We start from the raw sequence: 22,581 nt of genomic DNA, 5'->3' as shown, positions 1-22,581 counted from the left end.
CTCTTTATTTTTTTTCAAGTTTAACCCTTTACATGTGAGACATTATTTGTACTTTGTCATGAATCCAAACGAAAGTTTATGAACTGCCATCAGATGCCAGCGTGTTACAATATTTCAGTTTAATGGTGAATGTGTAACCCCTGAGTCTGACATCTTGTATCTGTACAGTAAGTACTGGATTTACTATAGAGACAGGATTTAATTTGGAACATTATTCCCTATTGAGCAGAAGAATTTAACAATTGTAGGTTTGCGCTTACACAAAGGGGTGTAGTCGTCATACAGAAGAATGGGGTCTTTTGTTAACTCCTGCTTTCCCTTTTTCTCCCATGGACCAATAACAATGGCAATAACAGAACAGTTTTACCCAAATAATCCATGAATGTACATTCAGCATAGGCAGCAATGAAACGGCACACCTAGTGGCCCCAAAAAGATACAGCTCCCAACACAACTGAGCTGTGTACCAATAGAATAAAAGATATATATTCGATTTTAAAACATTATTATTGAATAGTTTGCCCTGCAAAACAAAAAACAGGGAATTGTAGCAACTTAAGGCAAAACAAACGCCAAACCGTTACAAGTCATCGTCGAGCGTTTCTGTGCAGATGAGCCGCACCTCGTCGCCGTCGCAGAACTGCGCCCCGTTTTGCAGACGGTTATACTCAGGGGGGTTTGTGCAGGCGTATGGCAATAGGGCGCCCTGGGAGTAAACCATCATAGGGGCGGGCGTGCTGTTGTACTGCAGTGATGCATCTTGGGAGTAGTTGGGGGGCGCCATGTTGATGTACGGCTGCTCTGCATTCTGGTAGTAGAGGATCGCAGGGGTAGGCAGGTAGGTGCACTGCAGTTTTGTCTCCTCCTATGAGCAGAAAATCATAGGGTGGAATATTGAAGATATGGCCGCCAGGAATCATTGGGCCTATACTATATAGTTAGCGAAGGACTGTTAATAAGAACATTGGGGCCTAAATAAATAGTACACATACTGTAACTAGACCCCAGTTGGCAATAGCAAGGGGCAGAATATGTTTCTGATTGGTGGGTGAAAGTTGAATTGGTTCCTCCCACTTTGTATACATCAGGGGTCCCCAAACACCGAGTGGCAGATAGACCTGAACTAAGCCTAGTCCGCTAAAGTGGCACGCCAAATTGGATGCCCTCCCGACCCCTCCGACCCTTACACCGGTCCGTGGGCCAAAAAAAAGTTGGGGACCAATGGTATACACGAATAATACAGTAGAGGTATGTGACCTGTTATCCAGAATGCTCGGGACCGGGGTTTTCATATCTTTCTGTAATTTGGATCTTCATACCTTTAATGACTAGGGTTGTCACCTGACGGGTATTTTACTGGCCTGGCCGGTAAAAATGATGGTTGATTCCAATGTTATTAATAGGGAATAAAGATAAATATATAGGAAGGTCAGTGATCCCAATGTTATTAATAGGGAATAAAGAGAAATATATAGGAAGGTCAGTGATCCCAATGTTATTAATAGGAATAAAGATAAATATATAGGAAGGCCAGTGATCCCAATGTTATTAATAGGGAATAAAGATAAATATATAGGAAGGTCAGTGATCCCAATGTTATTAATAGGGAATAAAGATAAATATATAGGAAGGTCAGTGATCCCAATGTTATTAATAGGGAATAAAGATAAATATATAGGAAGGTCAGTGATCCCAATGTTATTAATAGGGAATAAAGATAAATATATAGGAAGGTCAGTGATCCCAATGTTATTAATAGGGAATAAAGATAAATATATAGGAAGGTCAGTGATCCTAATGTTATTAATAGGGAATAAAGATAAATATATAGGAAGGTCAGTGATCCCAATGTTATTAATAGGGAATAAAGATAAATATATAGGAAGGTCAGTGATCCCAATGTTATTAATAGGGAATAAAGATAAATATATAGGAAGGTCAGTGATCCCAATGCAAAAATTTGGAGAAAATGGAGTCTATGGGAGAGAACCTTCCCGTAATTTCTGGATAACGGATTCCATACCTGCACCATTAGTACCATTACCTGTGAGTAAGAACAAAGGCAGGTCTTGAGAAAATCAATGACGCGACTGTAAAGAAGACGGTCTGCTTGCTGCCACTCCCACGGAGAACTGAAAAAGAATAATATTAACAGCATTAAATGAGTGTTAACTTTAAGGGTGCTATAGAGTGGCCGATTCTAAGCAACTTTCTAAGCAACGTTTCAATTATTTATTTTTTTAAAGTTTTTTAATTAATTTCCTTTTTCTTCTGACTCTTTAAAGCATTCAAAGGGGGGTCACTGACCCCATCTAAAAAAAAACAAATGCTCTGTAAAGCTACATATTTATAGTTACTGCTTTTTATTACTGTTTTTTTCTATCCAGGTCCTCTCCTATTCATATTCCAGTCTCTTATTAAAATCAGAGCATGGTTGCTAGGGGAATTTGGACCCTAGCAACCAGATGACTGAAATTGCAAACTGGAGAGCTGCTGAATAAAAAGATAAATAAGTCAAAAACCACTAATAAAAAATGAAAGCCAATTGCAAACTGTCTCAGAATATCACTCTCTACATCATACTAACAATTAAGTCAACAACCCTTTGATGGGGGATTTAGGGGAGACGTCAAACTCTAATATAATAGGAATACATATAGAGATCAGCAGGTTTTGGGTCAACCCTTAAATCCCTAGTGGGGATATATGGAACATATAAAGGAAGGTGCATTCAATATACAAGCAAAAGTCCAAGTCCATAGTCCACACAAGTCTGGGGCCAGTATTGCAAATTTTCCATTTTGTTCTTGATAGTAAATTTGTAATCCTCAATCATTTCGCCCTTGGCCCACCCTGTTTCGCCTCCTAGTTTGCCCCCAACCCCTTATACTCCATCTCTTCCCCTACAGACCTAATCCCCATTCCTTCTGGGCAAGATTTTTCCTAAAAAGCGCACAACATGGTACGGGTCAACCCTTTAACCAACAACATGGATTTTTAAATACATCTACCTGAGATATTATTACCTGGGGGTGGCTACATCTTGAGCATTGCTTTGGTCTAGAATCCCGGAAGCGATATCCAGAGCGTCCTCAAAAAGTAACTGGAAAATATAGGAAAATCTCACAACCCCTGAAGCCTTTGCCCCAAAATAAAAACTCAAAGCTGATGCACACATCTACGGGGACAATTTAAAGAATATTTTTGCAAGTGTTACCAATTGCTAAAAGCAAACAATGAAGTTCAACTGCAAAGTGGCTTAGCATTCTTCTGTCTTCTCTACTCTAAAAGTAAATGTAAAGGTTATGGTGAACTCCATAAAGTCTATGATGTTACCTCCAAGGGAGTAGATGACAAGATTGAGCTAGTGGCTTCTTCACTATCAGCACCGATGTACGGAACAGAAGTTTCGGCAAAGCCCATATTCTCCAAGCAGACCAGGGTGCGGGCAGCCATCCGAGCTTGCTGACAGCCCTTCAGGTACAGTTCTACCTTGCCCTCTTGCAAAAGGTCTTGCCACACGTCGGAAACAGCTTTGGAGACAACATGGTGGGAGACATCCTCTTGGGATATAACCCTATTCTCCACCAGAGTGTCCATAGTCTGCTGGTAGTATTGCATATACCTACACAGAAGCAGTTATTTCACAATGTATCCATAGGAACTTGCTGAAGAAATCATTTTATGCACAGGTACAGTACAGGGCAGGGAGGTCATACTTATGGTCATGTATAGGGTGACCAAGCTGGGGATATTTGAGAGTCAACAGGACTAAAGTTTATCTCAAGAGAACTATGGCACTTGGGCAATACTCTGTATTTCAGATGAATACACCAAAACAGCCCTTAGATCTCTACCCAATGACAGTAGTATGCATTGGTGCAAGTAGCCATTGTCCTGATATTATCAATATGAATGTGGGCTACTCGTCTATGGCAAGTGCTCCCCGGCAGTTTTGAAACACCTCATGTTCCAGAGCCCTAAGGGCATCTACATGGTCAACATGTTGTGCTGTGGTTGTTCCACTAGGTTCTACCACGTGACCTCATTGGTTCAATTCATCCCTGTGGCTTTTTGTACTCAAGCTAATTATCAAGGCAGAAACCCCAACTCTTATGTTTTTATAGTATATCTGACATACTAAACACCAACCATATCTACCTTTCAAAGTCCATTAAATCAGAGGAGGTGGATGGTGGGAAATGAGCATTGTTGGTATTTTCCACAACTTCGTTCATGGTGATATCCGTCCCACACTCCTGGCTGAGGTAGAACACTCTCGGGTCATTATTTGGGTTTATTCCTGCGGCCGAGGTGTAACTTCCCAAAAGTGGAGAGAGACAGAGACAAGTCAAACAAACTGAATATACATCAACAAAACATCCAGATTAGCAGGAAAAGGTTTCTCAGAGAGGGGTTCATTGTTTATGTTTAGGGTTCTCAGCTTCAGGGTTATGTTCCCATACACATACCAGTAAAATCATACACAACTTTTAGCCTATGTATGTTGGCCGGACCATTCTGACCAATGTCTTGGTTCATTGATTGGACAGATTTCTGTTGAGGCACCATGTCAGCCAGTGCACGGTACAAATGAGGAATTGTTGGGGCTGTCAGGCTAAATAAACAGAACAAAACAAAGATGGTGTTCTTCTTCTCCCACCACGGACCAGTGCGTTGGTCCTTTATGACCCCACTTGTACCTTCTAGCTTCTCAGAGGAGACAACAAAGTTTATATTGAAATAAACGCAGAGGAGAGGGGGGTAACTGGTTGGATGGTAGTACTTACACTTTTTGAAGGTCTATAGAAGAAATAATCGATTATCAAGGAACTGTAGGTTATTCAGTTTCATTGGCTCCACATCATGTTGCGCTTTTCCTATGAAATTTGATTCAGTTGTTGAGGAGGGGTTGTACATTTCTGTTATTTGGACTGCACCATTTTTTCCTTTACTGTATGGGAAGGGAGCTTTTTCATCTGCCCTAACATCAAGGGTTCCCTCCAAAGAGCTTTATGGTTGGTTGGGAATATGTTCCATTAATTATTTTTTATTTCATTACCCCATAAATGTCTAAAGCTGTCCATACATGACCAGATTGAGCCAAGCTTGACCAAGCTTCCTGACTGTCAGGGTATAATATGTCACCTCTAGGGACCTTCAACTACTCTATAAAGTTCTACTTCATGATCATAGGGCTCTTCCATTCTATAGAGATGTAAATGCAAACAAAGAGCAACTTCAGGTTGTTACTTACTGTAGGTAAAATGATTTGCCGTTCCCTTAAGGGTATATCTCTCTTTCAACTGTGATTCTGTTGGCTGTTTCCATCGTTGTCACCATCTAAGAGGTGGTCTATACGTAATCTGGTACTCTTCTGGGTAATGGTGACTGCTCTTGCCTCATTCTCCTTATTAAGGTGGCCATACATGGAGAGATACGCTCGTTTGGCGATGTCGGCAAACGAGCGGATCTATCCCCGATATGCCCACCTTGAGGTCAACGATCCGCAATCCGATGGGATTTTTAGTGCCGTCCGATCGACATCTGCACGACTTTCAGCCAGATATCAATCGGGGAAGCCCATCGGAGGGCCCAATAAGCTGCTAACTCGGTCTGTCTGCAGCTTTTATCGGCCACCTTTATTACTCCTTGCAACTGGCTCTTCTCATTCTTTCTGGAGCTGGATCCCTCCTTTCAAGTTCATTTACTTTGAAGTAAGTAGACTCTTTGTCAGGCCAGGACCAAGAAGGTGACTTAGATAGCTCAGCAGTGCCCTTTCTCATATAGTCCACATTCAAAAACGTGGGGCAAGAAGGGTCATGATGGTGAATGCTTACGTCCATAGACCTTATTAAAGTGGCCATACATGTAGTTATACGCTGGTTTGGCGACATTGAGGTGGGCGATATTGGGCTTATCCGATCGTGGGCACTAGAGCCCAACGATCAGATCATAACGATGGGTAAACGGACTGTTTGATCGCAGGACTGCATCAACGAACAGATGTAGTCCGCGATCCAACAAGATTTTTAGTCCCGTCCGATTGACATCTGCCCGACTTTCAGCCAGATATTGACCGGGGAAGCGCGTCGGAGGGCCCCATACACAGGCCAATAAGCTGTCGACAGCTGGTCTGTCGGCAGCTTTTATCGGCCCGTGTATGGCCACCTTTATTATTCCTTGCAACTAGCTTTTCTCATTCTTTGTGGAGCTGGATCCCTCCTTTCAAGTTTATTTACTTTGCAGTAAGTAGACTCTTTCTCAGGCCAGGACCAAGAAGGTGACTTAGATAGCTCAGCAGTGCCCTTTCTCATATAGTCCAAATTCAAAAATGTGGGGCAAGAAGTTTCATGATGGTAGTTGAACCTCAATGATAATACAGCTGATATAGCGCGAATGCTTGCGTCCATAGGCCATATTGCCAATATTAAGGTGCAAACTATGACACATCTTTTGGAAGAACAGCATTTGCCATTGGCCTGCAAAATTCTACATCACTTTATCGTTCCCTTGGGGCACGTGAATGCCCACTGGTTTGCACTTTGCACCCAGTCTTCCTGGACAAATGAAGTGCTGCAGGTTTTTGTGCTCCGTCTTATGGCACAGAGAGTTGTGTCCACCGCCATGTATACAGCACTGCCTGATACCTAACCTAACCTGAAAGGGACCAGTAGCAGTCTGCAACAGGGAGCTGGAAATACACCAGGTGGTAAGGACATGGTTGGCCAACTCTTGCACTTCTGCTCTAATAATAATTAGGGATGCACCGAATCCACTATTTTGGATTCAGCAGAATAAGATTCGGGCGAATCCCGAACCGAATCCTAATTTGCATATGCAAATTAGGGTTGGGAATCCCGAACCGAATCCTGGATCCGGTGCATCCCTAATAATAATGATAATAATACTAATAATATTCATATTAAAGAAAATTAAACACACACAGTCGACAAAAAAGAATGTTTTATTTTATTGAAAGTATTTTATATCCCGCAATTCTGAAGCTTTTTTTTTTTTCTCCGTTTCTGTTGCCACCGTGAATGCAGTGATTACTTCTGGGTATAATTAATTAAATTCCCGTGCATCCGTCCCATGAAACAATATGCAGATGTCGACATCTGAAAACCAACGGTGGGTTGACTGTTGTTCTTCAGAGAAATCCAAGGGTCGAAATGTTTGCGTTTGGAAGTTCACCGGAAACGGTTTCTTCCAATTGGTCGTTTTACTCGGGACTGCAGCAACAAGGTGACAGTTGTAAGTCTTTATTAACCAGGCAATTGTGCATGGAAGTTTATGGTGCATGAGCAAGACATCTTTTTTTTTGTGATATAGTCCCACTTGCTGTGGCTGGATTAGTGATGTGCGGGTCGGGATTTCCCCGACCCTAACCCGCCCGCATATGACTTCCGGGTTCCTTTTATAGACCCGCGATGCCCCGCCCCACCAATGATGTCACAAAAGGGGCAGGACGAGCAGGCGCAACATCTTTAAAAGAAGAACCCGCGAAGAAGAGTGCAAGGGTAAACCCACGGGTATCGGGCCGACTCGCACATCACTAGGCTGGATGAATTGCTCCCCAAATGTAGTAGAAAGAATCAATGCATTAAAGGGGACCTGTCACCCTAAGAAATAATTCCAAATCCTATTTTATGATGTTAGTCAAGCAAAATAAACATCACTTACACTTTATAAATTATTTAAATCTTGTTTCTTTTTGTCTTGGAATTTAAAATCCCATGAAGCAGGCAGGTGCCATTTTTCTGGACATGGTTATTAAGGCAAGGTTTTCATCATGCCAAATTCTTGTTTATGCACCTGATGTCCATGTCCTTGCACTGGCTAACCAATTAGATGGTGAGGAGAGAAGGGGAATGTGAGGAGGGCAGTGACATTAAGGAAGTGCAGAATGGAAAGTGAAAGTAATTTCCTGCCCCGCCTCTGGCATAGAGCAGGGGCGGGGAAGACATGATTGACAGCTGAGGTTTTTAATGAGTTTATAAGGGGTAAAAACTCATTAAATAAAAAAAAGAATTTAAGTTTCATGCTTAATTTGAAAAGTACTTTTATAATACAACTTTTTATGTCTGGGTGACAGGTTCCCTTTAAGTAATAAAGAAAATGTAATTAAATCAAACCTGGTATCAATGCAATAAAACTGCAGGTATTCTTCTTTTCTAACCGGCTTCAGGGTGCACGGCATTCTGTCATCTGGTTGGAAAAGAGGTCTCATATCAGGACATTTAGGGGCAGATTTATCAAGGGTTGAAATTTGAGTTCATGGGAGTTATTTAAAACGCCCATGAACTCGAAATTCGACCAATTGCAATTTATTCACAAATTCGAACTTTTGAAACTTAGGTGAATGGGATCAACCCGCAAATTCGTTTAGATTTTTTTCTCTGAAAAAAAACCTTGAATGTCAGGAAGGCAGCAAACAACTCCAAATTGATCCCAGGACGTCCCCCATAGGCTAAAAAAAACAATTTGGCAGGTTTAAGGTGGCTAATAGTTGAATTCAAGTTCTTAAAGTGTATGATAAATCTCAAAAATCAAATTAAAATTTAAAAAAAAACTCAATTCCCTAGTCAAATTTGACAATTTTGCCTTACAAAAAACTAGAAAATTCGAACGTTAAATTCGAATTTGAAAATTAGAATTTTCTCTTCGACCCTTGATTAATTAGAGACACGCTGCTATTTCAGGAGATTAGTCGCCCAGCAACAAATCACTTCTTCTTCGGGCGACTAATCTCCCCGAACTGCCTTCCCGCTGGCTATAATTTAAGTAGCTGGTGGGATTGGACTTGGATCACTTCGGTTTTCCGAAGTCGCCCGAAGTTTCCTCATGAGGGCAGAGACACACGCTGCTGTTTCAGGAGATTAGTTGCCCAGCAACAAATCGTTTCTTCTTCGGGCGACTAATCTCCAGAACTGCCTTCCCGCTGGCTAGAATTTAAATAGCTGGTGGGATTGCACTTGGATCACTTCGGCTTTCCGAAGTCGCCCGAAGTTTCCTTATGAGGGCAGAGACACACGCTGCTATTTCGGGAGATTAGTTGCCCACAGACAAATTGCTTCTTCTTTGGGCGACTTATCTCCCCGAACTGCCTTCCCGCCAGCTAGAATGTACGACTACGGAAAACGAAGCTTCCGGCAGTTCGGGGAGATTAGTCGCCCGGAGAAGAAGTGATTTGTCGCTGGGCAACTAATCTCACGAAATAGCAGCGTTTGTCTCTGCCCTAAAGGTTAGAACTAAACCTTCCGAAGTCGCCCGAAGTTTCCTCGTGAGGGCAAACACATACATGCTGCTATTTCGGGAGTCCCTGGGTTACAAAAAATTACATTCCTCCCTTTGCTGCATCGTGTGCAACTGCAGTGGACACAACTCGGTGCCCAGCCAGAATGAAGTTGGAATTCTAGGGGAAAAAAATGCAGAAAATATCGATTTATGCCCGAAAAATTGGACCTGGTACACTGAACTGCAGTTGTAAATGAGGCACGTAATCAGGTCTGCTTCTCTACAAATACAGTTTGTCTTGTTTGATGAATCAGATAAGGAAGCTCCTACTTCTCATCTTTAGACGGTTCTCCAAAGTGGTTTCAAGTTCCTTAATATAGTTCTTGGTTTTGGTGAAGAACCTGAAGCTAAAAAAAAACCAAAAAAAACAAAACAGGTTAAAGCTCGAGGGTCAGTCATTTACAATTTTAAAATGGCAACCTGCATCTGTTAATTAAGTGGATACTAATACCTTTGGCTCTACTTCAACCCAAACCCAGAGTCCTCAGGATTGACCATTAAAGTGCACCATTTAGTCTACTCAACCTACAGTACATAGGGTAAAGGTAGGAAGCAGTGTAGTAGTATTGCTACTTTTATTACTCATCTTTCTATTCAGGCCTCTCCTATTCATCTTCCAGTCTCTTATTCAAATCAGTGCAGGGTTGCTAGGGGAATTGGGACCCTAGCAACCAGACGGCTGAAATTGCAAACTGGGGAGCTGCTGACTAAGAAGCCATCCAGGTCATGGTGTATCTAGTATAGGGAATCTAAAACAAATGGACTGAGTATTCATTGAAGACGTTTCACTACTAAATAAAAAAGCTAAATAACTTAAAAAAAACACAAATAATAAAAAAAAATTGAAACCAATTGCAAATTGTCTAAGAATGTCACTCTCTACATCGTGCTAACAGTTCATTTAAAGGGGGACCAAACCCTCTAAGGGTTCTATAACTGGAAAAACTCATGTTTTTAACAAATTTAGGACTGCTGTTAACTCTGGAGAAGGATTGCGACCAGTTTCCTTTTTTTTTCTTTTTTAAATAGAATTATACCAAAAAAATATATATATGTATCCCTCGCTGCCACCAGATACTTGTTGGTTAGTACTAGCAGCACAACTGTGGGTGGTGCAGGGCTGGCATTAGAAATCACAGGGCCCCGTACAACAAAATTTTCGTGGCTTTGGGTCTTTTCGCGGCTTCAGGACTTCAACTTCGGCTCCTTTCGTGACTTTGGGTCTTTTTACAGCTTTGAGACTTCAAGTTTGGCTCCTTTCGTGACTTTGGGTCTCTTCGCGGCTTCGAGACTTCATGTTCGGCTACTTTCATGACTTCAGGTCTTTTCGCAGCTTCGGGACTTCAAGTTCGGCTCTTTTCATGACTTTGGGTCTCTTCGCGGCTTCGAGACTTTAAGTTCGGCTACTTTCATGACTTCAGGTCTTTTCGCAGCTTTGGGACTTCAAGTTCGGCTCTTTTTGTGACATTGGGTCTCTCGTCGCGGCTTTGAGACTTTAAGTTCGGCTACTTTCATGACTTTGGGTCTTTTTACAGCTTTGAGACTTCAAGTTTGGCTCCTTTCGTGACTTTGGGTCTCTTCGCGGCTTCGAGACTTCAAGTTCGGCTACTTTCATGACTTCAGGTCTTTTTGCAGCTTCGGGACTTCAAGTTCGGCTCTTTTCATGACTTTGGGTCTCTTCGCGGCTTCGAGACTTTAAGTTCGGCTACTTTCATGACTTCAGGTCTTTTCGCAGCTTTGGGACTTCAAGTTCGGCTCTTTTTGTGACTTTGGGTCTCTCGTCGCGGCTTTGAGACTTTAAGTTCGGCTCCTTTCATGACTTTGGGTCTTTTTACAGCTTTGAGACTTCAAGTTTGGCTCCTTTCGTGACTTTGGGTCTCTTCGCGGCTTCGAGACTTCAAGTTCGGCTACTTTCATGACTTCAGGTCTTTTTGCAGCTTCGGGACTTCAAGTTCGGCTCTTTTCATGACTTTGGGTCTCTTCGCGGCTTCGAGACTTTAAGTTCGGCTACTTTCATGACTTCAGGTCTTTTCGCAGCTTTGGGACTTCAAGTTCGGCTCTTTTTGTGACTTTGGGTCTCTCGTCGCGGCTTTGAGACTTTAAGTTCGGCTCCTTTCATGACTTTGGGTCTTTTTACAGCTTTGAGACTTCAAGTTTGGCTCCTTTCGTGACTTTGGGTCTCTTCGCGGCTTCGAGACTTCAAGTTCGGCTACTTTCATGACTTCAGGTCTTTTTGCAGCTTCGGGACTTCAAGTTCGGCTCTTTTTGTGACTTTGGGTCTCTCGTCGCGGCTTTGAGACTTTAAGTTCGGCTACTTTCATGACTTCAGGTCTTTTTGCAGTTTCAGGACTTCAAGTTCGACTCTTTTTGTGATGTCGGGTCTCTTCACGGCTTTGGGACATCAGGTTCGGCTCTTTTTGTGACTTTGGGTCTTTTCGCGGCTTTGGGACTTTAAGTTCACCTCTTTTCGTAACTTCGGGTCCCTTTGCGGCTTCGGGACTTCAAGTTCGGCTCTTTTCGTGACTTCGGGTCTTTTCGGAGCTTCGGGACTTCAGGTTCGGCTCTTTTTGTGACTTTGGGTCTCTTCGCGGCTTCGAGACTTCAAGTTCGGCTACTTTCATGACTTCAGGTCTTTTTGCAGCTTTGGGACTTCAAGTTCGGCTCTTTTCATGACTTTGGGTCTCTTCGCGGCTTCGAGACTTTAAGTTCGGCTACTTTCATGACTTCAGGTCTTTTCGCAGCTTTGGGACTTCAAGTTCGGCTCTTTTTGTGACTTTGGGTCTCTCGTCGCGGCTTTGAGACTTTAAGTTCGGCTACTTTCATGACTTCAGGTCTTTTTGCAGCTTCAGGACTTCAAGTTCGACTCTTTTTGTGATGTCGGGTCTCTTCACGGCTTCGGGACATCAGGTTCGGCTCTTTTTGTGACTTTGGGTCTTTTCGCGGCTTTGGGACTTTAAGTTCACCTCTTTTCGTAACTTCGGGTCCCTTTGCGGCTTCGGGACTTCAAGTTCGGCTCTTTTCGTGACTTCGGGTTTTTTCGGAGCTTCGGGACTTCAGGTTCGGCTCTTTTTGTGACTTCGGGTCTCTTCGCGGCTTCAGGACTTCAAGTTCGGCTCTTCAGGACTTCAGCGGTTCTGGACTTCGGAAGAGGCGGCATGGCTTCGCCACTGTCAAGGGCGACCCGGCTATTTCAAAAGATGCAGCAGCACTGGCTCGAAATACAGCTGTGCATTGCAGAATGACGTTCAGGTATTTATCATCCAGGGGCAAAGTTTTAAAGCTAAAGGTTGTGGTGGTTCACCTTTAAGTTAACCTTTAGGGGGTTCTTTAGCAAAATCTGAATTTTTCTCATGTTTTAAATAAAAAAAGAAGTCAGACAAAACTAGAATCCACGATTTACCCTTATTTATCATAAAAAAAAACACAGAAAAAAATCCGATTGGGAAAACCGAGACGTTTTCCGATTGTCGCGGAAAGAATCTGAATTTTTCGGATTTGATGCCCAAAAAGTCTGATTTTTTGTGAAATCGGCGGAAAAGCCTGAAATAATCTTACGAAACCCAGCGCCAGGGCCGGAACTAGGGGTAGAGTAGGTGCCTACCTAGGGTGCAATCATGGGGAGCGTGCACTTTAAGGGGAATTTTTTTCCTTTTTTTTTTGAACCCTAGTTTGCTTGGCCTTTAATCGTTTTTAAATTTTACAGTATAAACTGCCTGTTCCATCCCCCTCTTGCCTGTCATTTATACTATAGGCAGAAGCACTCCCACCTCCCTCTTGGCTGCTGCTGTTGGCACAGGTCCATATTTGGGGGCAATACGATGGATTTCTGGCTCCTGCTGGCACAAGTACATATTTGGGGGCAATATTGTGGATTTATTGACTGCTGCTGGCACAGGTACATATTTGGAGGTTAAATTGTGGATTTTTTGGCTCCTGCTGGCACAGGTACATATTTGGGGGCAAAGTAATGGATCTTTAGGCTCCTGCTGGCACAAGTACATAATTGGAGGTAATATTGTGGATTTTTTGGCTCCTGCTGGCACAAGTACATATTTGGGGGCAATATGATGGATTTTTGGCTCCTGCTGGCACAGGTACATATTTGGAGGTAATATTGTGGATTTTTTTTGGCTCCTGCTAGCACAAGTACATATTTGGAGGTAATATTGTGGATTTTTTTTGGCTCCTGCTGGCACAAGTACATATTTGGAGGTAATATTGTGTTTTTTTGGCTGCTGTTGGCACAGGTATATATTTGGAGGTTAAATTGTGGATTTTTTGGCTCCTGCTGGCACAGGTACATATTTGGGGGCAAAGTAATGGATCTTTAGGCTCCTGCTGGCACAAGTACATAATTGGAGGTAATATTGTGGATTTTTTGGCTCCTGCTGGCACAAGTACATATTTGGGGGCAATATGATGGATTTTTGGCTCCTGCTGGCACAGGTACATATTTGGAGGTAATATTGTGGATTTTTTTTGGCTCCTGCTAGCACAAGTACATATTTGGGGGCAATATTATGGATTTTTGGCTCCTGCTGGCACAGGTACATATTTGGAGGTAATATTGTGGATTTTTTGGGCTCCTGCTAGCACAAGTACATATTTGGGGGCAATATGATGGATTTTTGGCTCCTGCTGGCACAGGTACATATTTGGAGGTAATATTGTGGATTTTTTGGCTGCTGTTGGCACAGGTACATATTTGGAGATAATATTGTGGATTTTTTGGCTCCTGCTGGCACAGGTACATATTTGGATGTAATATTGTGGATTTCTTGGCTCTTGCTGGCACAGGTACATATTTGGAGACAAATATTGTGGATTTTTTGGCTCCTGCAGCACAGGTACATATTTGGGGGCAATATTGTGGATTTTTGGCTCCTGCTGGCACAAGTACATATTTGGGGGCAATATTGTGGATTTTTGGCTCCTGCTGGCACAAGTACATATTTGGGGGCAATATTGTGGATTTTTGGCTCCTGCTGGCACAAGTACATATTTGGAGGTAATATTGTGGATTTTTTGGCTGCTGTTGGCACAGGTACATATTTGGAGGTAATATTGTGGATTTTTTGGCTCCTGCAGCACAGGTACATATTTGGGGGCAATATTGTGGATTTTTGGCTCCTGCTGGCACAAGTACATATTTGGGGGCAATATTGTGGATTTTTGGCTCCTGCTGGCACAAGTACATATTTGGGGGCAATATTGTGGATTTTTGGCTCCTGCTGGCACAAGTACATATTTGGAGGTAATATTGTGGATTTTTTGGCTGCTGTTGGCACAGGTACATATTTGGGGGCAATATTGTGGATTTTTGGCTCCTGCTGGCACAAGTACATATTTGGGGGCAATATTGTGGATTTTTGGCTCCTGCTGGCACAAGTACATATTTGGAGGTAATATTGTGGATGTTTTGGCTGCTGTTGGCACAGGTACATATTTGGAGGTAATATTGTGGATTTCTTGGCTCCTGCTGGCACAGGTACATATTTGGAGGTAATATTGTGGATTTTTTGGCTCCTGCGGCACAGGTACATATTTGGGGGCAATATTGTGGATTTTTGGCTCCTGCTGGCACAAGTACATATTTGGAGGTAATATTGTGGATTTTTTGGCTGCTGTTGGCACAGGTACATATTTGGAGGTAATATTGTGGATTTTTTGGCTCCTGCAGCACAGGTACATATTTGGGGGCAATATTGTGGATTTTTGGCTCCTGCTGGCACAAGTACATATTTGGGGGCAATATTGTGGATTTTTGGCTCCTGCTGGCACAAGTACATATTTGGGGGCAATATTGTGGATTTTTGGCTCCTGCTGGCACAAGTACATATTTGGAGGTAATATTGTGGATTTTTTGGCTGCTGTTGGCACAGGTACATATTTGGGGGCAATATTGTGGATTTTTGGCTCCTGCTGGCACAAGTACATATTTGGGGGCAATATTGTGGATTTTTGGCTCCTGCTGGCACAAGTACATATTTGGAGGTAATATTGTGGATGTTTTGGCTGCTGTTGGCACAGGTACATATTTGGAGGTAATATTGTGGATTTCTTGGCTCCTGCTGGCACAGGTACATATTTGGAGGTAATATTGTGGATTTTTTGGCTCCTGCGGCACAGGTACATATTTGGGGGCAATATTGTGGATTTTTGGCTCCTGCTGGCACAAGTACATATTTGGGGGCAATATTGTGGATTTTTTGGCTCCTGCGGCACAGGTACATATTTGGGGGCAATATTGTGGATTTTTTTTTGGCTCCTGCTGGCACAGGTACATATTTGGAGGTAATATTGTGGATTTTTTGGCTGCTGCTGGCACATGTACATATTTGGGGGCAATATTGTGGTTTTGGCTGCTGCTGGCACAAGTACATATTTGGGGGCAATATGATGGATTTTTGGCTCCTGCTGGCACAAGTACATATTTGGAGGTAATATTGTGGATTTTTTTGGCTCCTGCTGGCACAGGTACATATTTGGAGGTAATATTGTGGATTTTTTGGCTCCTGCTGGCACAGGTACATATTTGGAGATAATATTGTGGATTTTTTTTGGCTCCTGCTGGCACAGGTACATATTTGGAGGTAATATTGTGGATTTTTTGGCTCCTGCTGGCACAGGTACAAATTTGCGGGCAATATGATGGATTTTTGGCTCCTGCTGGCACAAGTACATATTTGGAGGTAATATTGTGGATTTTTTGGCTCCTGCGGCACAGGTACATATTTGGGGGCAATATTGTGGATTTTTTTTTGGCTCCTGCTGGCACAGGTACATATTTGGAGGTAATATTGTGGATTTTTTGGCTGCTGCTGGCACATGTACATATTTGGGGGCAATATTGTGGTTTTGGCTGCTGCTGGCACAAGTACATATTTGGGGGCAATATGATGGATTTTTGGCACTAGTACATATTTGGAGGTAATATTGTGTTTTTTTGGCTGCTGCTACACGGGTATATATTTGGAGGTTAAATTGTGGATTTTTTGGCTCCTGCTGGCACAGGTACATATTTGGGGGCAAAGTAATGGATCTTTAGGCTCCTGCTGGCACAAGTACATATTTGGGGGCAATATGATGGATTTTTGGCTCCTGCTGGCACAAGTACATATTTGGAGGTAATATTGTGGATTTTTTTTGGCTCCTGCTAGCACAAGTACATATTTGGGGGCAATATTATGGATTTTTGGCTCCTGCTGGCACAGGTACATATTTGGAGGTAATATTGTGGATTTTTTGGCTGCTGTTGGCACAGGTACATATTTGGAGATAATATTGTGGATTTTTTGGCTCCTGCTGGCACAGGTACATATTTGGATGTAATATTGTGGATTTCTTGGCTCTTGCTGGCACAGGTACATATTTGGAGACAAATATTGTGGATTTTTTGGCTCCTGCAGCACAGGTACATATTTGGGGGCAATATTGTGGATTTTTGGCTCCTGCTGGCACAAGTACATATTTGGGGGCAATATTGTGGATTTTTGGCTCCTGCTGGCACAAGTACATATTTGGGGGCAATATTGTGGATTTTTGGCTCCTGCTGGCACAAGTACATATTTGGAGGTAATATTGTGGATTTTTTGGCTCCTGCTGGCACAGGTACATATTTGGGGGCAAAGTAATGGATCTTTAGGCTCCTGCTGGCACAAGTACATATTTGGGGGCAATATGATGGATTTTAGGCTCCTGCTGGCACAAGTACATAATTGGAGGTAATATTGTGGATTTTTTGGCTCCTGCTGGCACAAGTACATATTTGGGGGCAATATGATGGATTTTTGGCTCCTGCTGGCACAGGTACATATTTGGAGGTAATATTGTGGATTTTTTTTGGCTCCTGCTGGCACAGGTACATATTTGGAGGTAATATTGTGGATTTTTGGCTCCTGCTGGCACAGGTACAAATTTGCGGGCAATATGATGGATTTTTGGCTCCTGCTGGCACAAGTACATATTTGGGGGCAATATTGTGGATTTTTTGGCTGCTGCTGGCACAAGTACAAATTTGGAGGTAATATTGTGGATTTTTTGGCTACTGGTGGCACAGGTACATATTTGGAGAAAATATTGTGGATTTTTTGGCTGCTGCTGGCACAGGTACATATTTGAGGGCAATATGATGGATTTTTGGCTCCTGCTGGCACAAGTACATATTTGGAGGTAATATTGTGGATTTTTTGGCTGCTGTTGGCACAGGTACATATTTGGAGGTAATATTGTGGATTTCTTGGCTCCTGCAGCACAGGTACATATTTGGAGGTAATATTGTGGATTTTTTAGCTCCTGCGGCACAGGTACATATTTGGAGGAAATATTGTGGATTTTTTGGCTCCTGCAGCACAGGTACATATTTGGAGGTAATATTGTGGTTTTTTTTAGCTCCTGCGGCACAGGTACATATTTGGGGGAAATATTGTGGATTTTTTTGGCTCCTGCTGGCACAGGTATATATTTGGAGGTAATATTGTGGATTTTTTAGCTCCTGCGGCACAGGTACATATTTGGAGGTAATATTGAGGATTTTTTGGCTACTGCTGGCAGAGTGGGGGCAAAATGAGGGATTGGCTGCTGCTGGCTCAGGTAAATGTGGCAATATGGTGTCTATTGGCACAGGCACACATATGTTTCGGACAATATGATGGATATTTGGCTCCTGCTGGCACAGGTACAAATTAGGGACAATATGATGGATTATTTTTGCTGCTGCTGGCATAGGTACAGATCGGGGGTAACAAAATGATGTATGTTTTGGCAGCTGCTGGCACAAGTACATATTTTGAGGTGATATTGTGGATTTTTGGCTCCTGCTGGCGCTGGTACATATTTGGGGGCAATATTGTGGATTTTTTGGCTCCTGCTGGCACAGGTACATATTTGGGGGCAATATGATGGATTTTTGGCTCCTGCTGGAACAAGTACATATTTGGGGGCAATATTGTGGATTTTTTGGCTCCTGCTGGCACAGGTACATATTTGGAGGTAATATTGTGGATTTTTTGGCTGCTGCTGGCACATGTACATATTTGGGGGCAATATTGTGGTTTTGGCTGCTGCTGGCACAAGTACATATTTGGGGGCAATATGATGGATTTTTGGCTCCTGCTGGCACAAGTACATATTTGGAGGTAATATTGTGGATTTTTTTGGCTCCTGCTGGCACAGGTACATATTTGGAGGTAATATTGTGGATTTTTTGGCTCCTGCTGGCACAGGTACATATTTGGAGATAATATTGTGGATTTTTTTTGGCTCCTGCTGGCACAGGTACATATTTGGAGGTAATATTGTGGATTTTTTGGCTCCTGCTGGCACAGGTACAAATTTGCGGGCAATATGATGGATTTTTGGCTCCTGCTGGCACAAGTACATATTTGGAGGTAATATTGTGGATTTTTTGGCTCCTGCGGCACAGGTACATATTTGGGGGCAATATTGTGGATTTTTTTTTGGCTCCTGCTGGCACAGGTACATATTTGGAGGTAATATTGTGGATTTTTTGGCTGCTGCTGGCACATGTACATATTTGGGGGCAATATTGTGGTTTTGGCTGCTGCTGGCACAAGTACATATTTGGGGGCAATATGATGGATTTTTGGCACTAGTACATATTTGGAGGTAATATTGTGTTTTTTTGGCTGCTGCTACACGGGTATATATTTGGAGGTTAAATTGTGGATTTTTTGGCTCCTGCTGGCACAGGTACATATTTGGGGGCAAAGTAATGGATCTTTAGGCTCCTGCTGGCACAAGTACATATTTGGGGGCAATATGATGGATTTTTGGCTCCTGCTGGCACAAGTACATATTTGGAGGTAATATTGTGGATTTTTTTGGCTCCTGCTGGCACAAGTACATATTTGGGGGCAATATGATGGATTTTTGGCTCCTGCTGGCACAGGTACATATTTGGAGGTAATATTGTGGATTTTTTTTGGCTCCTGCTAGCACAAGTACATATTTGGGGGCAATATTATGGATTTTTGGCTCCTGCTGGCACAGGTACATATTTGGAGGTAATATTGTGGATTTTTTGGGCTCCTGCTAGCACAAGTACATATTTGGGGGCAATATGATGGATTTTTGGCTCCTGCTGGCACAGGTACATATTTGGAGGTAATATTGTGGATTTTTTGGCTGCTGTTGGCACAGGTACATATTTGGAGATAATATTGTGGATTTTTTGGCTCCTGCTGGCACAGGTACATATTTGGATGTAATATTGTGGATTTCTTGGCTCTTGCTGGCACAGGTACATATTTGGAGACAAATATTGTGGATTTTTTGGCTCCTGCAGCACAGGTACATATTTGGGGGCAATATTGTGGATTTTTGGCTCCTGCTGGCACAAGTACATATTTGGGGGCAATATTGTGGATTTTTGGCTCCTGCTGGCACAAGTACATATTTGGGGGCAATATTGTGGATTTTTGGCTCCTGCTGGCACAAGTACATATTTGGAGGTAATATTGTGGATTTTTTGGCTCCTGCTGGCACAGGTACATATTTGGGGCAAAGTAATGGATCTTTAGGCTCCTGCTGGCACAAGTACATATTTGGGGGCAATATGATGGATTTTAGGCTCCTGCTGGCACAAGTACATAATTGGAGGTAATATTGTGGATTTTTTGGCTCCTGCTGGCACAAGTACATATTTGGGGGCAATATGATGGATTTTTGGCTCCTGCTGGCACAGGTACATATTTGGAGGTAATATTGTGGATTTTTTTTGGCTCCTGCTGGCACAGGTACATATTTGGAGGTAATATTGTGGATTTTTTGGCTCCTGCTGGCACAGGTACAAATTTGCGGGCAATATGATGGATTTTTGGCTCCTGCTGGCACAAGTACATATTTGGGGGCAATATTGTGGATTTTTTGGCTGCTGCTGGCACAAGTACAAATTTGGAGGTAATATTGTGGATTTTTTGGCTACTGGTGGCACAGGTACATATTTGGAGAAAATATTGTGGATTTTTTGGCTGCTGCTGGCACAGGTACATATTTTGAGGGCAATATGATGGATTTTTGGCTCCTGCTGGCACAAGTACATATTTGGAGGTAATATTGTGGATTTTTTGGCTGCTGTTGGCACAGGTACATATTTGGAGGTAATATTGTGGATTTCTTGGCTCCTGCAGCACAGGTACATATTTGGAGGTAATATTGTGGATTTTTTAGCTCCTGCGGCACAGGTACATATTTGGAGGAAATATTGTGGATTTTTTGGCTCCTGCAGCACAGGTACATATTTGGAGGTAATATTGTGGTTTTTTTTAGCTCCTGCGGCACAGGTACATATTTGGGGGAAATATTGTGGATTTTTTTGGCTCCTGCTGGCACAGGTATATATTTGGAGGTAATATTGTGGATTTTTTAGCTCCTGCGGCACAGGTACATATTTGGAGGTAATATTGAGGATTTTTTGGCTACTGCTGGCAGAGTGGGGGCAAAATGAGGGATTGGCTGCTGCTGGCTCAGGTAAATGTGGCAATATGGTGTCTATTGGCACAGGCACACATATGTTTCGGACAATATGATGGATATTTGGCTCCTGCTGGCACAGGTACAAATTAGGGACAATATGATGGATTATTTTTGCTGCTGCTGGCATAGGTACAGATCGGGGGTAACAAAATGATGTATGTTTTGGCAGCTGCTGGCACAAGTACATATTTGGAGGTGATATTGTGGATTTTTGGCTCCTGCTGGCGCTGGTACATATTTGGGGGCAATATTGTGGATTTTTTGGCTCCTGCTGGCACAGGTACATATTTGGGGGCAATATGATGGATTTTTGGCTCCTGCTGGAACAAGTACATATTTGGGGGCAATATTGTGGATTTTTTGGCTGCTGCTGGCACAAATACATATTTGGAGGAAATATTGTGGATTTTTTGGCTGCTGCTGGCACAGGTACATATTTGGGGGCAATATGATGGATTATTGGCTCCTGCTGGCACAAGTACATATTTGGGGGCAATATGATGGATTTTTGGCTCCTGCTGGCACAAGTACATATTTGGAGGTAATATTGTGGATTTTTTGATGAGATGAGGGATTGGCTGCTGCTGGCTCAGGTACATGGGGCAATATGGTGTCTATTGGCACAGGCACACATATGTTTGGGACAATATGATGGATATTTGGCTCCTGCTGGCACAGGTACAAATTAGGGACAATATGATGGATTTCTTATGCTGCTGCTGGTACAGGTACAGATTGGGTGTAACAATATGATGTATGTTTTGGCTTATACTAGCACAGGCACATATTGGGGCCTTGGGGGCAATCTGAGGGATTGACTGCCATTGGCACAGGTACAAATGGGGGCAATATGATAGGTGCTGGCACAGGTAAAGGGGGCGATATGAATACTAAGATGGGAAATGGTAATGCAGGGTCGGGCGGGGAACTAATTGAAGCCCTTGCCTAGGGAGCCAAAATACCTTGGCCCGGCCCTGCCCAACGCAAACCATAATATCTTCAAACTGCAAATAGGACCTGCACCATTAACTTCTACAGGACCTCGACAGGTTGAAGATGGAGGATTTTCGGATTCAGTGTATAATGAAAATTCAGATTTTATAGTAAATTTTTGGACTTTAATAAATAACTCCCTAAGAGTGTGACATTGTAGCTTATTCTAATTTCTAATTGGCCTTATTTTCTTCTATTTTTATAGGGGCCCCATAAGGCTGGAAAACCTCCAACCTGGCAACCCTGTTAATTGCCCCATGTGCCAACGGCTCTAAAAAGTTATCTGCCTATTGCAAACACACTATAGGTGCAATAGGTGCTGAGCTGAATGACATCATGTATTGTAATTATGACATCACTGAGGCTGCTTACAACTGATGTGACGTGATAAGGCAGATCCTACTTACAGAACAAAGAATCAAAAACAAAAAATCACAGCTTCCAATGCAGGGATTTAATACGGTATGTTGTACAATAAAGAAGCACAGTGCAAGTGACATTAAGAATCAACAGAATATTGGTAGGACAAGGAAACCTTTTACAAACGCCACAGTTGCTCCCGTCTCTCTTCGAATCATGTGCAGCCTCGTTTTCAGAGGAACATGGCGGAAGTGCATTGCGTATATCGCGCGCTTGTTTTTGCCCTCACGAGGCTGCGCTGCCCGTATCTATAGGGAAATTTCATATCCCCTCGTGACCCGCGCTTCCTCTTTGTGTCATGTGACCCGCGCTTCCAGAACTGCTCAGTGACAGCATCCTGACGAGTTTGAATGCGGCGGTGGTGACCCCAAG

General features: G+C 42.8%; 2 protein-coding genes across 2 annotated transcripts in view; one reads left to right on the top strand and one right to left on the bottom strand.

Moving 5' to 3' along the window:
* On the bottom strand, positions 1 to 22,430 carry LOC108704364. The gene is made up of 8 exons (XM_041585868.1): positions 22,325 to 22,430; positions 9,571 to 9,647; positions 8,139 to 8,211; positions 4,162 to 4,320; positions 3,337 to 3,625; positions 3,027 to 3,103; positions 2,045 to 2,132; positions 1 to 865 (listed from the first exon to the last, which is right to left on the bottom strand). The coding sequence occupies exons 2-8, from the start codon at positions 9,575 to 9,577 to the stop codon at positions 581 to 583; spliced, it is 978 nt and encodes a 325-aa protein (XP_041441802.1). The 5' UTR covers positions 9,578 to 9,647; positions 22,325 to 22,430; the 3' UTR covers positions 1 to 580.
* wdr91.L (WD repeat domain 91 L homeolog) overlaps positions 22,427 to 22,581 on the top strand; it is a 45,833-nt gene continuing 45,678 nt past the window's right edge. The window contains exon 1 of the mRNA XM_041585867.1: positions 22,427 to 22,581. The gene's annotated coding sequence lies outside the window, so the exon portion shown is untranslated.

This window comes from Xenopus laevis, chromosome 3L, assembly GCF_017654675.1.
Source record: "Xenopus laevis strain J_2021 chromosome 3L, Xenopus_laevis_v10.1, whole genome shotgun sequence".
Classification (NCBI taxonomy): Eukaryota; Metazoa; Chordata; class Amphibia; order Anura; family Pipidae; genus Xenopus; species Xenopus laevis.
Note: the sequence above shows the minus strand (reverse complement) of the source record. Positions and strands in the feature narration are given on the sequence as shown.

Excerpts from the sequence above, each read along its gene's own strand:
- LOC108704364 (XM_041585868.1), bottom strand. Across the intron at positions 4,321-8,138 it reads TTTTATTGCATTGATACCAG|TTACACCTCGGCCGCAGGAA; the intron begins GTTTGATTTAAT and ends ACTTTTGGGAAG. Across the intron at positions 3,626-4,161 it reads GATTTAATGGACTTTGAAAG|GTATATGCAATACTACCAGC; the intron begins GTAGATATGGTT and ends GCTTCTGTGTAG.